We start from the raw sequence: 15,623 nt of genomic DNA on the forward strand, positions 1-15,623 counted from the left end.
GTACTGAAATAGGTAATTACGAGGTGTACAGGCGGGCATCTGGAGAGCAGGGGAACCACACTTCAATAGCATCATCAGGCCGTCTTTGCCTGCACGCTGAACAGAATCGAAGTCCTGCTTGTGAGTCTTCTCCTATATTCCATGGCCTTAGGATTTAGTTTAGCTACTGGCATAAAGTACTTTCAATAGACTAAATCCTTGCACATTTGTGTATGCAGATTACTAAGAGTAAGCACTGTTTCTAAACCTGTTGAAGCTTTCTGGTATTTTTATCCTGTAACTTTCCAGGCATCAGTACCTGGACTCATACAACAGCTGTGTCTCTTTCTGACCAACACTTCTGACTTGTCCCCTTCTGCAGCACAAACGCTGCTAGGTCATAAGCTGCCATCTGCAGGGTGTATGGTGCCTGTCACAGAAATCCATTTAATCAGTTAGTTATTAAACAGATTAACGCACCACTCGGGAACTTTGTGGAATCCAAATGTTACTGTCTATAAAACAGAGACAGAAGCGAATTCTAGAGTAATTAGTCTTGGGTTTGAATATTTAATGCTGTTTTATGAGTGTCAAAAGTATGAAGTACTTGAAAAAACAGGAATAAAAATGTAATTTTCTGTTAAATCATAATACACTGAAAGCATAGTCTCTGAAATTCTCCTATACTACCACAGTAGGAAACATGTTTCCACTGATATAAAATCAACAGGGATGACCAGCAAGCTCTGGAGACAGTCTAAGAACTCTGGTTATTCTCAGACCTGTACTTCACTGTTATGTTACTTGTATAGATGATATTTTGTTTTTATTATAGTTTTAAACCAAATTCATTTGGTCAGAATGAGATTAATCAATGATTGATTCTTTTGCGTTACCTTTTAGCAAAATTTCTCTTCTGGATACAGACGTTAGAAAAGCTCTCTTCAGTAATTAGTTAACTGGAGGTATCTTTCTCAGCTATGCAAGACTTGGTTCAGTGATTGTTGTCTTTTCTTTTTCCCCAGAAATCCTCACAGTCAATTCAGCTGGAAGATTTTTTTCTTCTTTCTGCTCTACTTGTGGTTGTATGCATTATTACTGTGGTAGCTGATATAGAGGTAAGAATTCTCACTTCTTTTGAACTTTGGTGTTCCTGTAATTACTATATTAACCAATGTTACGTTATGAAGTGTTTTAATACATTAATATACTTTATAGTTGCAAATATGGATTTGAAGCTTGATTTGAGGTTGATGGGAGCCTTTGTTACAGAAGATAAAACAAGAAATAGAACTTCTGTAACTAAGGATTAGTAATAAGGAGAAGAAGCCTCTGTGGCTGTTGGTGCTGGCTATGTGAAGAAATCTAGTAGTTCTTCTGGGTCGCCATGGGTGGTGAAAAAACGTTATATTATGTCAATAAATATATTCTAGCTTCTCCCTTATGAGGGCAGTACAATGTAGCACTTAAGCAGTGACTTAAGATACAATGTGCATGGATACACTTGAATATTTACAGCGCAGAGGGTAGAGTTAAACATAAACATACAGGAGGCCCTCCTGCTGAGCCATGAGGTTCATACCCTTGCTTTCTAACCTCCTTGAACCTTGGAGGTAAGGAGCCTAGGTGTGGCTGAATCCACTCCTAGTCCCAGACTTGGTCAGTGGTTTATGTCTAAGGGATTATATGTGCACAATCAATCTAAGATATAATCTTAGTGAAGCTAACAAAGCCTAAAACAATTAGTCACTTACAGAGGATCTGTACTGGCAAGGGGTCTTGACATCAGGGTGTAAGGGATTTATCTCTGTGCAGCTGTAACCTCAAGGGGTGCCCCTGTTCAAGGGGAGATCCTGTCATGCAGCTGTGCAAGACAGCTCAAAGGGGCTGTGGCTGCTTACCATTTATGGAGTAAGTAAGATGATAGTCATAAATTGCTTTTTAAGTGTATGCTCAATTGGTTTTCAGCTGCTGAACCAGCTGTCTGCTATCAGGTTCACTGTCCTCTTGTGCAAGGCCAGGCTGAAGGAAGGTAGGTGATGGTGTAAAATTGGGGGCACACATTTTATATTGTTATTTTTAAATAGGGAAAAGGTAAATACCAAGGATAACGAAAGGCTAATAATTTTTTTAATGATAAAAACAAGCAAGAAAAATATACTTAAGTTGAAAATGATGTTTTTCCACTGAATAATACAACTTATTATAGAAACTACAACAGCAACTGAAGTTTAGGTTCTCCCTTTCATGGTTACCACAGTGATGGTTTATTACAACAATTTCATCTTCTGGTAACATTAGCATAGGAATTGTAATAAAACATTAATCCCACAGACTGCAGTCTTCGCTTGCTGATTCTGTGTATCTACTTGCATGTCTGGAACCAATCTTGGCTTAATATTTACCATTTTAGCACCTGATACCTCATATTCCTGCACTGTTTAACTTTAATGAGATGAAGGTTGTTTTCTGTACGTGGAATTCAATGCACACAACTCAAAATAGAATTGAGTATAGTGATACTGAAATAATATGGACTCTGTAAGACTTCTGCACTGCTACCAGAAAATTTCAGTTCAATTTAATTTTATTAAGAGAAATATCAGCATAAGATCAATACATTTTTTTTTCCAGTGCCTTGGAAAAACAAAACAGAAAAACAATGGCATGTGGGGGAACTGAATTTTTAGTTAACTATGTAAACATATCTGTTACCATACAAATGCAGCTCGCTCTCGTAACATTCTGACACCAAAACGCTGCCATTCTCGCTGATATATCCACAGCTCCTGAGTTGTATCAAGACAGGCCAAGACAGCACCTCCTTTCCATGCAATTAAGCGAGGATCCATATCCTGAATTCAAAAACAGGATTATATGCAGTCACTAGTCTGATTTTTTGCACAGCTCTCAAGCCTTGCATCCTATTTATTCCAACTGTATTCATCACTTGGAATCATGGGGGTGAGAGGAGGAGAAAAAACTTTGAAAATTATGTAAGAGAAACTTCTTCAGGATAATGAGTTAAAAATATGGAAAGACTATCGGAGGTTGTGGAGGAATATGTATTTAATATCTTATTTAAATACGGCTTTTAGGCATGCCCATGAAAATCTTGCCCTCAGCAGGCAGGCTGAAGGCTTTGAAAAATATGCATGCTTGGATTTTTTAAAGATTTTGCTTGATTAAAGCAAATTACTTACTTATGCCATACTTTTACATTGCTAATCAAAAAACAAAACAGAAATAACCTCTGTCTTTCAGCAAGGAATTGTGTTAACTTCAGGAACCCATGCTGATTCTTTAGAAATATGGCCTTCACATTCACCAGTAAATTTGCTTTACCTTTAATTACCTAAATCTCCTCAGAAATGTAACTGATCTGTGGTTTTGAGAATTTTATATTATCTTTTGAAGAACTCAATTATAATTGATTAACCATTTAGCTATCAGTTAACGATATATACCTTAGGTCTTGTGATGACTTCAACGTTTTCAACTACTCTTCTGAAAGATGGGGGCATTTTGTTGAGAATTCGTTGTTGAAGGAACTCTTGAGCTTTATGAAACATAAGGCCTCCTCCCACTACTAAGATGGAGCTGTACATTTTCTTTTTTGTATCATCAGATGCTGGAATGAATGGATGCATATAGAAATACATATATTTAGAAGTTAACAGTGCCTCTATTTTATTATAAAGAACTTAGTGCAAGTCAAATCAAATAGAAACTGAGAAATGCTTACTATTAAAACTTCTTTGTTTCTTGGAGCTTCATAACCAAGCTCAAGCACTCTAAAAATATGCTGTAACAAGGAATAGTGCAGCTACCTTTAGAGCTGGTAAAATTAAGGGATATATGTATTACTTTCCTTTAATATAGTAGTCAACATAAATAATCTGCATTGACAAGCATAGTTCCCAGAATCGTAACAATGTAATCCTTACCACAGCAGTCAATACTATGAAGAATGGCTTTGTCAAGGCCTAAGGCTTTGCCTTCAAATTGAGAAACAGCTGTTTTTCTGGACATGTGTGCAGTTATAGGTTCTTCTGAATCATTTCCAGATATCATACAGTCACTCTGGGAGGATCCCAGTTCAACTTCTTGTGGGTACATCCTCTCTGTAATTTCTGTGACTTGGCTTCTCACGTCTCCCTCAAAGGTACAAGGCTTTGATGTGGATTTTCTATCAGCTGTAGCTTTTGAAGACTTAAAAGTAAGGATACAAGTTGACTGTTAAACTATGAAAAACTGAAAAAGATATTCAGCAGATTACAGAACAATATAATAACTAAACATCACCTCTTTACCTTTTTGCACAGACAGGTTAAACATAACATTACTACTTTATATCAAAACAAGGGTTTTACTTTCAAATCTGTCAGATGTATCAATGCCATTAATATGAAGATCCTTTAGACTGAAAATACACAGCTTAGATTAAGTTTTTTTTCTAGATACTTGTAATTCCTTAGACTTAATTCTTTTATGCTGTTGACCCAGATAATAAACTTCAGTCCCTGAAATGAGGCAATGAGTCCTTATTTTATTCCTGAATTAAAGAATACTTCGTGGAGGAAAAAATAAGCACTTACACACCTGTTCCTGCTTACTTTGTGTGGCTAGCAGATAATGCTCATCATGAGGATCCTCAGGGTCCCCTTGTGACCTGTGTTGCAAAGTTGTCATTTTTTGTCCAACAATTCCAAAAGTTGCTGGATAAAACAGAGCCATTGGAGCCTGAAAAAATGAGAGATTTGGCATTTTATTATGTATATTTTTACTAATTGGAATTTACTATACAGAAGAAAAGCTTGTTCTATCTTAGTTTTCTTGCAGTAAGTCTTTTTTTCCAACAGATTCATAAAAATTTTGCATGTGTGTTTTAAAACTTATACCTGTGTACGTAGACTTTACAGGTTCTGGCAATGTGTTATGTACAAGTAATTCAAATGTTGTTTGTTACAGAATGAAATGCTTGCACAGTTCCTTGCAGTTGAAGGATAAGCATCATAACATTCAATTGAAATGACAGTCATTTTGGTTAAGGTTATTAGAACACCTCCTACCGCTTCATTAGGTACATCCATACATAATGCAATTCATTTTAATGCTATTACCAAGTGTGAATATACTACATGTTCATTTTACAAAAATTACCTGCAATTTTTCATCCCCTAATCGAAACTGGTATAATAGAGCTGGAGAATCTGGATGCCGAATTTGGAACTCGTGGTCTTGCAATCCAGAAATATCCTGCAGTAAAAAAATAAAAAATTAAAAATTAAAAATAAATATTTTTACATATCTACATTAAGATGTGTAGCTTAAATTCTGCATAACTTAAACTGTGGATAATAACAAAAAGTAACAAAACACTTCAGCCTCTGAATTTCACTTACCTATTCTTCAGCTCCTTTAAAAATGTTTTTATTGTAGCATCTTATGAACTGTTTGCCCCGTTTTGATTATTTTATACACTTTTTAATTAGAAAGCATTTGTAAACTCCTACAGAGTTTCCCCAAAGCAGCATTCTACAAAGAGAATACATCACTTTGTCTTCTCACCTGGTCTAGGTGACAAAATGTCTCCTTTAGGTGCTGAAGCAGAAGGCAGTCCAACTTATTAGTTAACTGACAGTCTCTGTATGGAAAACCTGCTCGTTGCATAAGCCAGTAAAAACACCTTGACACGTCAGATCCTCCATATGCAAGGCAGATCCTAAAGCATAAAAGAAAATAAATTATTTTCTAAAGTACTGGCCTTCTCCTGTGGTATACATAGCAGTACAGTGTTTTACATGTATTGTGATCATGGCTTCCAAACAGTTTGTACACCACAGTATCAGTTACACCATTTTCTTCTTTTAGACATCATTTCTTTAAGGCTCATACTGTACCATAATGATCCTGTTGAACAGCTCGCAATAACAACAAAATCCTCAATTCTATAGAAGTATTATTATTTTTTTACTAAGTAAAATCTTTGGTAAGTAATTAAGTATATGCTTGTAATAATTCTGCACGTGAAGAGATACCTGGTGTTGTGTTGAGAAACTCCGTCTTCTACGCAGCAAACACTTGTCTTCTGATCTCCCACATCTACTATACATGCACTGCCTAAACCACTTCCAAATGTAGCACAGACTGACTCTTGGTGCACCACAATTCCTAGCAACATTAGGAAAAAAAAATATATTCAATTTACACCAAGCTCCAGAGCTACATTTCTGACACTCAAAGGACACCTTAATGTCTTTTAAAACCTGCTAACAGCCTGACTCCGTGTATTAAATGAAGAAGGGGCTGCACAGGGCCTTGGAGTTCTGGGAAAAGCCAAAAAAAATATGGATGCCTATATTTGTGCATTCCTATCTTGTAAGGTTTAGGATACTGTTGCCAGACTTAATCTAGCTGAAACCAGCCTGGATAAACTTTCCTTAAAGCAAAATCAAACAAACAAACACCACAAAGTCTTTATGCTATTAATCACTCAGTGCTTGCTTACATATGGTTTTACCTGAGAAGCCCATCTTCATTAGGATCATGTTCACCAGTTCTTTCACATGTTGTTTATTGTAGATGTCTGGAATTAGTAAAATGCACCTGTAGTACTGAAATGAAGAATGAAAAAGTCAGCACTCAAATTAAGCTATCTCTCTGCATGATTGAATACCTGTTTTGAAGAAATAAAGTATTGCGTGCAAGGATAGGATAGGATACAGCCCTCATAAAGTTGTTTGTAGCTCACCTTTAGGTCTTTCAGTGGTATTTCCAGGTACTTTTGTATTGCATGTGACCATATAACTTCCAGATCTGCTAATACTGCAGTGAGGGAGCCGCCAGGTCCTGCGTGGATATTGAGCTGCCCTCTTCTAATAGGCCAATGTATATTATAAGAATCTAATGGATTAACATACAGTGCCTGAAAATAAGAGAAGAATTTATTTTCCCCCAATATTCATAATAAATAATGGAAAAATGTATCAGAAACAGACAGAACTTGCTGTACAGCAGCACTGAGCCTAATGCAATGGCAATATGGTAGCTTTCTGTTTAGCAGGGCTGTATTGTGTTAAGACAGACTAAATTAAGTCCAAATTGCTCTTCAATATGCAGCTAAATTAAAGGATGACACTAAGCCTCATTTCAGGTAGGAAATGAATCTTACCTCTTCTCCTACCAAAACCTCAGGATGATTAGATGTGTTTGTCCACTTGGCCCCAGAGCTGTGATCTAAAATAGCCGGCCGCATCTGTCTGTTGTATGACCTGGCCTGAAATGTAATCAAATCAAACACTATTTTACCAGACACTCTTTATACATGAAAGGAACAAACAGACAACCCCCAACAATCCACGGTGAAAATCCATTTTAAACCTGCATCTTCTTCTTAGACCTTTGGACATAAGGGACACAATGACGCTATTCATATATACTTTATACAGCACATCTATTCTTATGCGTTAAAACATAGCATTACACCACATGAGCACACAAACAAACTATTTATTACTATTTCAAGAGGAGTTACCTGTTCAGGTGACACCGGGATACGTCTGGCACCATTTGACATCTTTTTAGACCATATTGCTTGGTCCACCATTTTTAGGCCATTTTGTCTCTGCTCTGTACTTTCAGGTTTCTAAGCAACAGAAACAGCACGTCATAAATACTTGCTGCACGGCCTGAAAACTGCTGAATTAAATATTGAATTAAATTAGACTGAGGGATGGAGAGGTTTTTGCATTGAAGGTCCAGGCGGCTCCTGTCAAAGCCATCACGACACACGGGCAACGCTTACATTGAGGCCGTCCCGCAGCAGCCAGCTGTCCCGATAGGCCGCCTGGCCCTGCTGCTTGTGCCTCCGAGCGATGACATGGGGGATGCCCACGGGCAGCGTGTCCGTGGCCCTCCCGAGGCGCAGGGTCGTGGAGCCGGGATGGATCACCACGATAAAGTTGCTCTGGATTTGCTGCAAGCACAAAGCGAGGCCAGTGAGCGGCCGCCCCGCAGCACTCCTTTAAAAGGGCCTTTAAAAGGGGCCGGTACAGCCTCACCTCCTGCAGGGACTCGGGCACGGCGGCGGGGACGATGGGTCTCTTACCACCGCGCTGCTCTCTTTCACGCTCCCTGTCTTTGCCGTTCTCCGTCTCGCCCTTCTCCGCCTGTGTCATGTTCCCGGCCTGCCAGGAAGATCCGAGCTGGGCCCGGCGGCGGCTCGGAGCGGAACAGGCGGGGCTGCGGCAGGTACCGCCCCCCGGACAGCTCGGACGAGTAGCAAGGGGGCGGGTGGATGCTCGTGCTTCTCTATGAACAGTTGGCGTTCATAGATCTGCTAACAGTGGGGTGTTGTTGTATACAGTGTTTACCTGCTGGAGGCTGTTAGAAAAAGTAAGTGAAAAACTGCAAGTGGCACCTCATATTAGTTAGCTCTGTCTGGGTTCTGTGGGGTGGAACCAACCTGCTCCCATTGACCAAACAATCCCTGGAATAATGATTAAAAATCCCAGAATGTGCAGAAAAGCAGTTTCTTTTTGAAAGAAAATGGCTGCTGTGTCAGTGCTCAGTGTTACTGAGCAACTCCCTGTAATGAAAATGAAACCTCATTTTATTGAGAGTATCCTATTCTGTGCAAACACTAATGTGCATCCGTGTTGATGATAGAAGGAAGTTGTTCCATTAATGCCTATAAATTGGACATGTTATAAAAGCTATGACTGGGCTTTAAGGAAGTGAGCTTTTTAAAATGGAAGGACCGTAAAACAAACTACCGTAGACTGCATTTTAGAAGAGCTTTTAGCATATCATTAATATTATAAAAACACGGCAAGGATCAGTAAAGACAAAACCTTTAAGGAAGCATTGCTTTAAGTGATTTTTGAGTGATCTTCTGTGTAAGTATTCCATATTTGTCCTCATTTGACCAGGGAGGTGTTCACCATGCTTTGAGTAGAACTTTTTGGTTGTCTGAAAATGAAGAGTCCACCTTCTGACAAGCCATATATAATTTAATTTGCAACTACAGTAAAATGTTCAGAAACTATACAAAGACTTAGACAGACAGTAAACACGTATTTAATAACACTGCAAGTTCAGTTACACCGGATCCTTGAAGGAGTTCCCAGTACAACTTCATTAATCTGCTTATATTGCAGAGCAGTTCTCAGTTAGACATGCACATTCACAACACCCAAACTCGTTTGGTCCACCACTCTTCCCTTTCTTCTTGCAAATGTGCATGGTCCTTTGCCTGCCTCTTACAGCAGGCATTTACCTAGAAGACAAAATAATTGCATCGTGTTTAAAAACAAGGTTTTTCCTTTGCAAGATATAAGTAGCCATCTGTATGGGAAATCACAGCCTGAACCTCTGATTAATCAGCTGAGGCAAGTGTTGGGTCAGCTGTGGGAGCACAGGTGAGAGTAATTTAGCTGTGCTCCTGGAAAGGGTGAGCTTGACTCCACCTCCTCTAGACCTCATTTAAGGGCTGACCACCACTAAGGCAGCATCTCTTGGAGATTGCTCTTTGGTGGAGATTGCCTCAGCAGTTCCCAGCAGACTGAAGGCTTCCATATAGGTGAGTTTTTTCTGTAAATAACCTTTTGGGTATTTACTACCATCTTTTCATTATTATCACTATATGTATATATATTTTTTCAGTGTTAGACAAAAGTCCCATCATCTTAACAAAACAGGATTCATATTTTGAATTATAATTATTGGGCAGTAGCAAGAACTTTAACATTGGGATAGGGCTTTTGAAAGGTTTTCCCTCTATTTTTAAGCACTTCTGATTCGTGCTGTATTACAATTCAAGATGTGCAGTGGAAATGTAAGTCATGGCTCTAAGCAGTGATTAAGCAGCTGGTGGGAAGGCAGGGCCAACCCAGGGGAGCACAGGTGAATGCAATACAATTTAAGGGTTGGCAGTGGAGGCAAGGGTATTTTGCTGGAGATCCCTGCCTATTTGTGGTCTTCTAAGGGTAAGCAGATTCTTTTTCTTTGTTTCTGCAGCCACAGCTGTATATGAGCAAACCCTCACTTGTTGCAGCCTAGGACTTTGCTACTTTGCTATTATTGCTGCGTTTCCCATTGCATTACAGTAGAATAACACACTCAATTGTATCTTAACTTCTATTATTGCTGTTATCTCTTGGAGTTAAATAATAATAATAAAAAAAAACTAAACAAAACCAGAATAGAGGAGATTGGGAATTACCTTCCTCATCCACCTCCTGCCATGGGTGGTGGACTAGGGCCTCCACCCCAGTGATTTATTCTGCCCATTCTACGACGAGGATTTCCTGGAGGCCTACAAAGAAAGCAAGAAAAACACAATCTATTTAATAGGCATTCATTTAATTTAGAAATATAAAAGCACTGTATTAGCTATTTGATTGATAAAGCCTTTAGAAAGTTGTTTGGTTTGATGTGAAATTTTGCAGCTGCTACTGAGTGATGCTTTTACACAGCTTTGCCGTCCATTAGGAACAAAGAAACACAGTAGCTATAATGTCTAGAGAAACTATATTTGCATAAAAGTATATTGTTTAAAATATATAGATAAATCTAATACATGAAGTGACCTCTTTCATGCAAATCTAACAATATAAGCAAGGCCAACAAAACAAGAATTTAAAAGATGAACATTGTCTACTATCATCTGACTTGATGCAAATCATGACTACGATCATGTTAAGACATTTTTTTCTGGGGCAGTGAAAAAAAGATAAATGGAACTATTAATATGAAAAATACCCTCTTCCATCACTTTGTCTTAAGTAGGAGGATGTGTAACCTCTTCTCCTCACATCTGGTTGAATAATGCTTTGGAAGCTGAAAAACAAAACAGGAGGAGTTATGTTCAAGAGATGGCTAAACATAGCTTCTAGATTTTTGGGACTGCAAAATAAGAGGTGGGCTAAAAGCAATAGTGTCAGGAATGAATAGTATCTTGTTAAGATTACTGTTGTTTAATCTTTGCAATTTTCCTTCTACATGAAATTCTATTGCAACTTGATAATTCTAAGTTACAATACAGCTCAAATATACCAGATTTTAAGATATTTAAAACAACATTATCCTTGTACTGAATGAAGTGCAAGCAATGCATGAAAGATAACCTGCAAGTAAAATAATGGAGGGCTGTTGAAGACATCAAAAGAACTGATTCTTCACTGGCTTTGGTGTGAAGTATACACGTGAAAGCATCAGCTTTCATACACTTTGTATTAAATACACACATCAAATGCTTCATAAGTAAGCAAGGCCATGTAACCATATTAAAACATTTATAGATGTTTTCTAGGCCCTTATCGGTGGTAGTCAGCAATAGCAATGGGCACAAACTGGAACGTAGAACTTCTTTACTGTGGGAGTGATGGAGCACTGGAATGGGTGGCCCAGAGAGGCTGTGGGATTATCCCCTGGTGATATTCAAAGCCTGTGGAACCTGCTTGAGCAGAGGGGCTGGACTTGAGGAGCTCTAGAGGTCCCTTCCAGCCCCTACAACTCTAATTCTGTGACTAGTACCTATGGAATAAGACTAAATCCAGTGTTTTTTGTGGTACTGCGTTACTGATAGTACTTAGTAGCATCAACATATGACAAGTTTAAAATAAAGCTCATCAAAATAATACTTTTTTTTACTTACAACATAACTACAAAGTCTGCTATCGACCAGAAGAAATCTGTTATGGATGACAAGCTCCATGGAGCCCGGCTCCGGTTATCCAACACTTGTCCTGTTGGGCAGCAAGACAGGAAACATTCAACACTGTTTGAGTTACATCAGTATAAGACTTGGAGCAGTATCAAAGACAGGATAGGGGATTATGTCCTGTGCCTAAAGGTTTACTTAGGGGGATAGGAGACTGCGCCATCAGACACTGCATCTAGGCATGAGTGTGCATAAGAACATATGCAGGGCTCGAAGCAGCTCAGGGGGTCAGGAAGGGGACGACGTGTTGCAGAGCTGGGAGATGCCGGAAGGGGGTTGGCTGCAGCTTGGCCTGCACCCCTCGCCCTACCAAAAGAAGCTGCTGCCTCAAAGTCGGACCGCTCAGCCACCCCCCAGCAGCCGCTGCCTGCTGCGCTCCCCACCCTCCCATGTCCCCTCCCCGACATTCGCCGCTCACCGTTAGATATGTACACCATCGCGACGGGCTCCAAGCGCTACCCCGTCACCTGCCCCTGCCTATAGAGCATGCGTATCCCGTCCACGCATGCACAACGTAATCGGCTGTGGGCGGTGCGGGGCTGTAGCGCCGGCTCCGCGCATCCGGCTGACGGGGCAGAAGGGAACGCGGCGCTGGGCGGGACTTGTCGCCTTGGTGCCGGTGTCGCAGCTGCATTTGGGGCGGTTCGGGTCGTTACTCCCTCGCAACGATATCTTCTGTTTATTTCCTTATTACCTCCAGCGTCATAAATGTTGATTATTACAATGCGAATGTTGTATGTGAAATGTATTTTTGATAAATTGGATATATATTGGAGTAACGATGCCTTGAGCTCTGGGTGGCACAAAATCCGTGGTTTTGAAGTTATTTGAAAGCCTAGAAAGAATCTTCCATATTCCCTCACCCAGAGGAAACAATCTGCTTCGTGTTGTCTTAGGTGTATTCTGTAATTGTACATGAGCAAGAGTGAAGAGAACTGATTCACTCAGTAGCATTGAATGGTGCTGATACTTGGAATAGCCATTAGGTGGCAGCGTGTCAAATAACACGAGCTGCTGCCTTAAATTACAGGGCAGATTTTCTACCATGTTGATGATAACGCGTTTGGTTTCTGCCTTACAGAAAGATTGCTGGTCTGCTAGTAATTTGTCGTGCATAAGTGGCAAATTCTTACTTGATTAAGAAATGGTGTGGAATACATAGGTAAATAATTGTGGGCAGCTCGTGTTTGTAGGGTCTTTAGTTAAGTCTTGAGTTAAACTTATTGTGTATTTACTTATCTCCAGTCTACAAAGAGAAAGATACTGTGGAAACAGAGAGTAGAATTTCTATCTCGATGCATGATTAATTTCTAGAATAGCGTTTGACATTGAAGATTTTTTGCTTAGTGCAGTAGACTTGAACCATGTTTTTGAGTCATATATTTTTGTGTGCTTGGCTTTTTTCTCTTTTTTCTTGTTTTATCTCAATTAGACTGAGGAGGGACCAAGAACTCTGCTGTGTGCTTGCAAACTCCTAATGTTACCTATGGCTACTTCAAACAAATGAAGAAATGTGAGAGCATTAGGATGAATGTGGATAGTTAGAAAACAAGACAACACACAAACACTTACAGAAATATTTCAGTGTCCAAAAATGGTAATAACTTATATTAAAAAAAATAAATAGAAGCATAACAGATATGTTTAATATTTTCTTTTGAAGTACAGTAGGTAGGAAAAATAAGTATCAGATGGGTCTACTGGAAATAAAACTTCCTTAAAGTTATTAAGCAAATGAGTGGTAAAGCTTGTAAGTTTTTTCATCATTAACAGAAGTTCCCATGTGCTGTCCTGGGAGTGTTTGCTGAACTTGTTTCTAAGGAGAAGTAATGTAGTATTTATCTCCAGTCTGCAGCTTGACAGTGCTGAGAACCACTAAGCATCAGTTCAGATCAATCCTATGAATGAATTCAAGTGCAGGTGTAAAAATGTGAGCATTTTGATCCAAAATGTAACATGATTATTTTTCTTATTAGTTGGGATCAACCTGCTTCCTCAGTCAACTTTTAGATGCTGCCAGGATAGCCAGGCTACAGAATCTATTAGAAATTCTCTAAGTGGTGTTGGATGTCATTTGTAAAGAGCTTTAGTTGGGTGTGACTCATGGAGAAAATATTCCTGAGCATTTCCCATCTGCAACAAGACTCTAGGCCAACCTTTATCCAGCACTTTCCCTGCTGTGTAAAAAAGGGAAGGTGATTGGTATTTGGATCTCTGTGCAGCTGTCAGTACACAAAGAACAAGGATGCCTGCCTGAGACGGTGCTCTTGATCACCAAACAGAAGATTCCTAGGTGTGTGGTAGCATGATAAGCTGTTGGTAATCAAGTCCTACATTCTCTTGGGTATTTCCTTCACTTGAAAGTCCTTACTGATCCTTTCAAACTGTCACCATTTTTGAATCATTAAGAAGGAGAGAGAAAGGGTAAAGATACATCATTCCTTTTTGCTTTTAGTTCCACCTGGAGTATTTTGGCTCCCTGTTCTGCCTATTTCTCAATTTCAAAAAGATTCATTCACAGCCTTCATCCTTAATGTTAGATTTTCTTCTAGGCTGTTAGCCAGGTACATGAATCACCGCTGTCCTGATCAGAGAAACAAGAACTAAAATGGTACGAAGGAAGCTTGCAAATCATTGAATTTATAATAGATAACAATGTTTTATTAGACTAATAGGCTTCAGGAAGTACTTGTTTACAGATTACAGATTCTCCTCTTGAAGCAGCTCCTGAGAGCGATTTTATATATAGCGAGTAGTTTTGGCCATCATTCACTGTTCTGCTGCAATGTGAATGGCCCCAGCTGACTTCACTTGTTTAATGGTGAAAGGCATAATCTAAATTCTGGAACCAGTGAGCTATGTTTTGTCAGCTTGCTTTCTTCTGTCAATTATAGCTGTCCCAGAGAGACAGAAACTTCAGTAATAGCTTCTTAACGTTCTTCCTGTTCCTTTGGGTTAGTAGCTTTCTGTGCATAGAAAGTGACACTGTTGCCTTCAATTTGCAGATGTATTTCTTTGCTTGACAGTATTGTGTTGATTTGGCTTCCTATCTTTTTCTTGAAGGTTTATTTCCTATAGCTGTTTTTGTGATGACACCTGATTACAACAATACATCTATTAAAATGAGATTTTAGTAGTAGCGTATGCAATCTGCATTTTTGCATGTAGATTGTATCATTTGATACTAAACTACCTAATTTTTATTGCTAGGAGTACACTGCTGTTATACCAATGAAAATCACATGTACTTCAGGGGCAAGACCGTAAAGGTCTCTTCATGGACTTTTTTATTAACCAATAATGTGAAATCTGACAATCTCTTTCATTGGGTAAATTGCCTGTGTCATTTCATATCTTTCCTGAATGTCAGCTTGAGCAGATTCTGGTATGTTTGCAAGTACTACATTAATAGCATATCCAGTATTTGGGTACCCACAAGGTAGTATTATTGCAGAGAATGATCATTCACAGAGACTTGTTCTTTAATAAAACTGATCTACAAGAAAAACTGGAAAGCAGAATTTCACTCTCCAAAACCACTGTTTGAATCTTTTATGCTGAGTGTGTCTGCCTTTGGCTATCCGTGAGTTCATTTTGATGATCTTGAGGCAGCTCTTCCCTCAACATTTTTACAGGCAGAATTGGTGATAGCATACAGATTATCAACACTTAAAGATCCAGATTCCTGATTACAGCATCCTTCCCTCTCTTTCCATTAATTTTCTAATTAAGTTTATATTGCACTTTCCATTTTTGCTATGTTGGAAATGCTTATAATCAGTTAAAGCTACGTATAAAATGAAGTTAGGATATCAACTATGCTGTATGTTACATTTTAAGGATGAAACTGAGTAAACTTGATGCTTCTGGCAAAAAACCCATTTCCTTAATAAGAATAATCAATTACATTTTCCTCTCT

At 39.0% G+C, this 15,623-nt stretch overlaps 2 protein-coding genes and 1 long non-coding RNA gene across 6 annotated transcripts; 1 reads left to right on the forward strand and 2 right to left on the reverse strand.

Moving 5' to 3' along the window:
- The first annotated feature begins 38 nt into the window (after positions 1 to 38).
- Positions 39 to 2,507, forward strand: LOC107319877. The gene is made up of 3 exons (XR_004308846.1): positions 39 to 120; positions 1,005 to 1,097; positions 1,948 to 2,507. It is a non-coding gene; the product is annotated as an uncharacterized LOC107319877 (long non-coding RNA).
- On the reverse strand, positions 2,223 to 8,233 carry ACTR8 (actin related protein 8). Of its 3 annotated transcripts, none has more exons than XM_015875177.2 (13): positions 8,043 to 8,231; positions 7,787 to 7,957; positions 7,517 to 7,627; positions 7,154 to 7,258; positions 6,734 to 6,907; positions 6,503 to 6,596; positions 6,021 to 6,153; positions 5,551 to 5,704; positions 5,143 to 5,238; positions 4,582 to 4,722; positions 3,927 to 4,191; positions 3,447 to 3,610; positions 2,223 to 2,834 (listed from the first exon to the last, which is right to left on the reverse strand). In XM_015875177.2, the coding sequence occupies exons 1-13, from the start codon at positions 8,157 to 8,159 to the stop codon at positions 2,691 to 2,693; spliced, it is 1,869 nt and encodes a 622-aa protein (XP_015730663.1). In that variant the 5' UTR covers positions 8,160 to 8,231; the 3' UTR covers positions 2,223 to 2,690. The 3 variants fall into 3 exon arrangements, with proteins under 3 accessions (XP_015730663.1, XP_032303237.1, XP_015730664.1); XM_032447346.1 differs by lacking the exon at positions 2,223 to 2,834 and adding an exon at positions 3,725 to 3,784 and having other exon boundaries at positions 3,495 to 3,610; positions 8,043 to 8,233; XM_015875178.2 differs by lacking the exon at positions 2,223 to 2,834 and adding an exon at positions 3,725 to 3,817 and having other exon boundaries at positions 3,495 to 3,610; positions 8,043 to 8,233.
- A 742-nt stretch (positions 8,234 to 8,975) lies between these two features.
- On the reverse strand, positions 8,976 to 12,284 carry SELENOK (selenoprotein K). Of its 2 annotated transcripts, XM_015875181.2 has the most exons (5): positions 12,123 to 12,277; positions 11,639 to 11,729; positions 10,744 to 10,821; positions 10,205 to 10,297; positions 8,976 to 9,259 (listed from the first exon to the last, which is right to left on the reverse strand). In XM_015875181.2, the coding sequence occupies exons 1-5, from the start codon at positions 12,139 to 12,141 to the stop codon at positions 9,256 to 9,258; spliced, it is 285 nt and encodes a 94-aa protein (XP_015730667.1). In that variant the 5' UTR covers positions 12,142 to 12,277; the 3' UTR covers positions 8,976 to 9,255. The 2 variants fall into 2 exon arrangements, with proteins under 2 accessions (XP_015730667.1, XP_015730668.1); XM_015875182.2 differs by lacking the exon at positions 8,976 to 9,259 and having other exon boundaries at positions 10,201 to 10,297; positions 12,123 to 12,284.
- Positions 12,285 to 15,623: the final 3,339 nt, after the last annotated feature.

The sequence above is a fragment of the Coturnix japonica genome, chromosome 12 (assembly GCF_001577835.2).
Source record: "Coturnix japonica isolate 7356 chromosome 12, Coturnix japonica 2.1, whole genome shotgun sequence".
In the NCBI taxonomy this organism is placed as follows: Eukaryota; Metazoa; Chordata; class Aves; order Galliformes; family Phasianidae; genus Coturnix; species Coturnix japonica.